This window comes from Eimeria mitis, genomic scaffold (assembly GCF_000499745.2).
Source record: "Eimeria mitis Houghton genomic scaffold, Emh_scaff4868, whole genome shotgun sequence".
Classification (NCBI taxonomy): Eukaryota; Apicomplexa; class Conoidasida; order Eucoccidiorida; family Eimeriidae; genus Eimeria; species Eimeria mitis.
This window is the reverse complement of record NW_013573169.1, coordinates 1-2,906: the sequence shown is the minus strand read 5'-3', so window position 1 is coordinate 2,906 and position 2,906 is coordinate 1. Positions and strand designations below refer to the sequence as shown.

The window sequence follows — 2,906 nt, the reverse complement described above, 5'->3', positions numbered from 1 at the left end:
TGCTGCTAGTGCTGCGGTTGGTGTTCCGGCTGCTGCTGCTGCTGCTGCTGCGTCTCTTGCTGCTCTGCTTTGACTTGCTGTTGCGGCTGCTGCTGCTGTTGCTGTTGCTGCTGCTGCTGTTGCTGCTGTTATTGCTTCTGGCTGTCTTCCTGCTGCTGTATCTTCGGCCTTCAACGTTGAGGGTTTAGGGTTTAGGGTTTAGGGTTTAGGGTTTAGGGTTTTGTGTGAGGGTTCAGGAGACATGGGCGGCGCAGCGTTTACAGGCCTTGGAGGCATCTCATACATATGGGGGTCGTCGTGCTGCTGCTGCTGCTGCTGCTGCTGCTGCTGCTGCTGCTGGGGGCTGGGGTGCAGCAGCAGCAGCAGCAGCAGAGCCGCAGCAGCAGCGGCGAGACCTTAAGGGGGTGCCCTCGGGGGGGGGCGGGGGCTTCCTTCTCTCCTCCTCTACAAACCTCAATGCACGCGAATTAGTAAACTGCTGCTGCTGCTGCTGCTGCTGCTGCTGCTGCTGCTGCTGGTAGTGGTGGTGCTGCTGGTAGTGCTGCTGTTGCTGCTGTTGCTGCTGTTGCTGCTGGTGTAGTGGGTGTGGCTGTTGCTGCTGCTGCTGCGCCTGCTTTTTGTGTTGCCCTTGTGATGGCGATTGCTGCATTTTCTGCTGCTGCTGCTGCTGCTGCTGTTGCTGCTGCTGCTGCTGCTGCTGCTGCTGCAGGACGCAGGCCCCCCTCCCTCGCACTGGAGGACGTTTAAGTCTGCTGCTGCTGCTGAGCCTGGGTTGCTTCGGGGGGGTACTGCAGCAGCAGCAGCAGCAGCACTTGGTATTAGCGATGTCCCTGCATTTGGTTCCTCTTCTGCTGCTGCTGCTGCTGCTGCTGCTGCTGCTGCTGCTGCTGACAGCAGCAGAGACCTGAGGAGACAGCTGGAAGGCCTTTCTATTGATAGTGTTAAAAGCGATACTGCATTCGTAAGATCTGCTGCTGCTGCTGCTGCTGCTGCTGCTGCTGCTGCTGCTGCTGCTGCTGCTGTTGCTGTTTGAGTTCGCTGCTTCTGTTGCTGTCGTTGCTGTTGCTGCTGCTGCTTCAGACCGGTTGCTGCTGCTGCTGCTGCTGCTGTTGCTGCTGCTGCTGCTGAGAAGCAACGGCTGCTGACGCTTCCGTCGTTGCTGCGCCCAGCCTAAATCATCTTTCTTCACCGTTGCTGCTGCTGCTGCTGCTGCTGTTGCTGCTGCTGCTGCTGCTGCTGCTGCTGCTGTTGCTGCTGCTGCGGCTGCTGCTGCTGCTGTTGCTGCTGCTGCTGCTGCTGCAGGGTGATTTGCCTGGCTTGGGCAGTCGACGCGGCGATGCGCAGCAAACGGCTTTCGGCGAGCGGCTTATCTGCAAAGGGTTTAGGGTTTAGGGTTTAGGGTTTAGGGTTTAGGGTTTAGGGTTTAGGGTTTAGGGTTTAGGGCTTAGGGTTTAGGGTTTAGGGTTTAGGGTTTAGGGTTTAGGGTTTAGGGTTTAGGGTTTAGGGTTTAGGGTTAGCTTGAAGGTTGTTTGAGTTGTGTATGCACTTATTATTTCTCTGGCGGTGCTGGGGGTCCCCACATACTGTTGTTTGCTGCTGTTGTTGCTGCTGCTGCTGCCGCTGCTGCTGCTGCTGCTGCTGCTGCTGCTGTTGCTGCTGCAGCAGGTGGGCGTGAGCGTTCAGCATCGAAGGAAGTGCTGCAGCGAGGAGAGTCTCAGCACCGAGAACAAAAACACAAAGACAGAAGAACATCAGATAAAACTGTCAGCTGCTGCTGCTGCTGCTGCTGCTGCTGCTGCTGCTGCTGCTGCTGCTGCTGTTTCGGTTGCTGCTGCTGCTGATGCTGCTGCTTGCTGTTCATTCTGTAGTTGTTATTTTCGCTGCTTGTTTGTCTTCATATTAGAAGTTTCTCTGCTGCACCTGCTCATGTTGCTGCTGCTGTTGCTGCTGTTGCTGCTGCTGCTGCTGCTGCTGCTGCTGCTGCTGCTGCTGCTGCAGAGTTCACGCGGCGGCGTGTCTTCAAGTATACAGAGGGGCCTCGAGGAGCGGCAGCTCCTCTCAGGCATCGAGACCCCTTCCTTTGGGGCCCGCTCGTAGTGCTGCTGCTGCTGCTGCAGCAGCAGCAGCTGCTGCTGCTGCTGCAGCAGCAGGAGCAGGAGCAGGAGCAGCTGTTGTTGTTGTTGTTGCTGCTGCTGCAAGAGCAGCAGCAGCACGAGTAGCTACAGCAGCAAGAGCTGCAACGATAGAGATAGTAGGAGAAGCAGCAGCAGCAACAATACACACAGCAGCAGCAGCAGCAGCAGCAGCAGCTCACCTTGAGTCTCAGCTTGCAGCAGCAAGTAGCAGCTTCTGCTGCTGCTACTGCTGCTGCTGCTGCTGCTGCTGCTGCTGCTGCAGTGCGGCTGCTTCTTGTTTTAGAAAAGAGGATAGACAGAGAGACAGATTGCTGCTGCTGCTGCTGCAGCAGTTTTGCTGCTCAGCCCCCCAGGCCGTGCAGCAGGACCCCACAACTCGATCCCAGTACAATAAACTCGATCCCAACACCACCAACTCAATCCATACACCCCAGTAGCTGCCTATACACCCCAGTAGCTGCCTATACACCCCACGAGCTCGCCATACACCGCAGTAGCTGCCTATACACCCCAGCAGCTCCCTGTACACCCCAGTAGCTCCCTATACACCGTAGTAGCTCCCTTTACACCCCAGCAGCCCCCTATACACGGCAGGAGGTGCCTATACACCGCAGGAGGTGCCTATACACCGCAGGAGCTGCCTATACACCCCACAGCTGGTAAATGTTTGTATCAATCGAAGACGACGCAGAAACACTCGACGAGCCAGACACACATACACAAACTATTTGTATATATATATATATATATATATATATATATATATATATA

The 2,906-nt window shown here is 56.0% G+C and overlaps 1 protein-coding gene across 1 annotated transcript; it reads right to left on the bottom strand.

The window, feature by feature from the left end:
• Positions 1-277: 277 nt before the first annotated feature.
• On the bottom strand, positions 278-1,686 carry EMH_0078180 (uncharacterized protein; the record flags this gene model as incomplete). The annotated part of the gene is made up of 2 exons (XM_013499959.1): positions 278-1,312; positions 1,585-1,686. The coding sequence occupies 2 exons, from the start codon at positions 1,684-1,686 to the stop codon at positions 278-280; spliced, it is 1,137 nt and encodes a 378-aa protein (XP_013355413.1).
• Between the last annotated feature and the right edge of the window lie 1,220 nt (positions 1,687-2,906).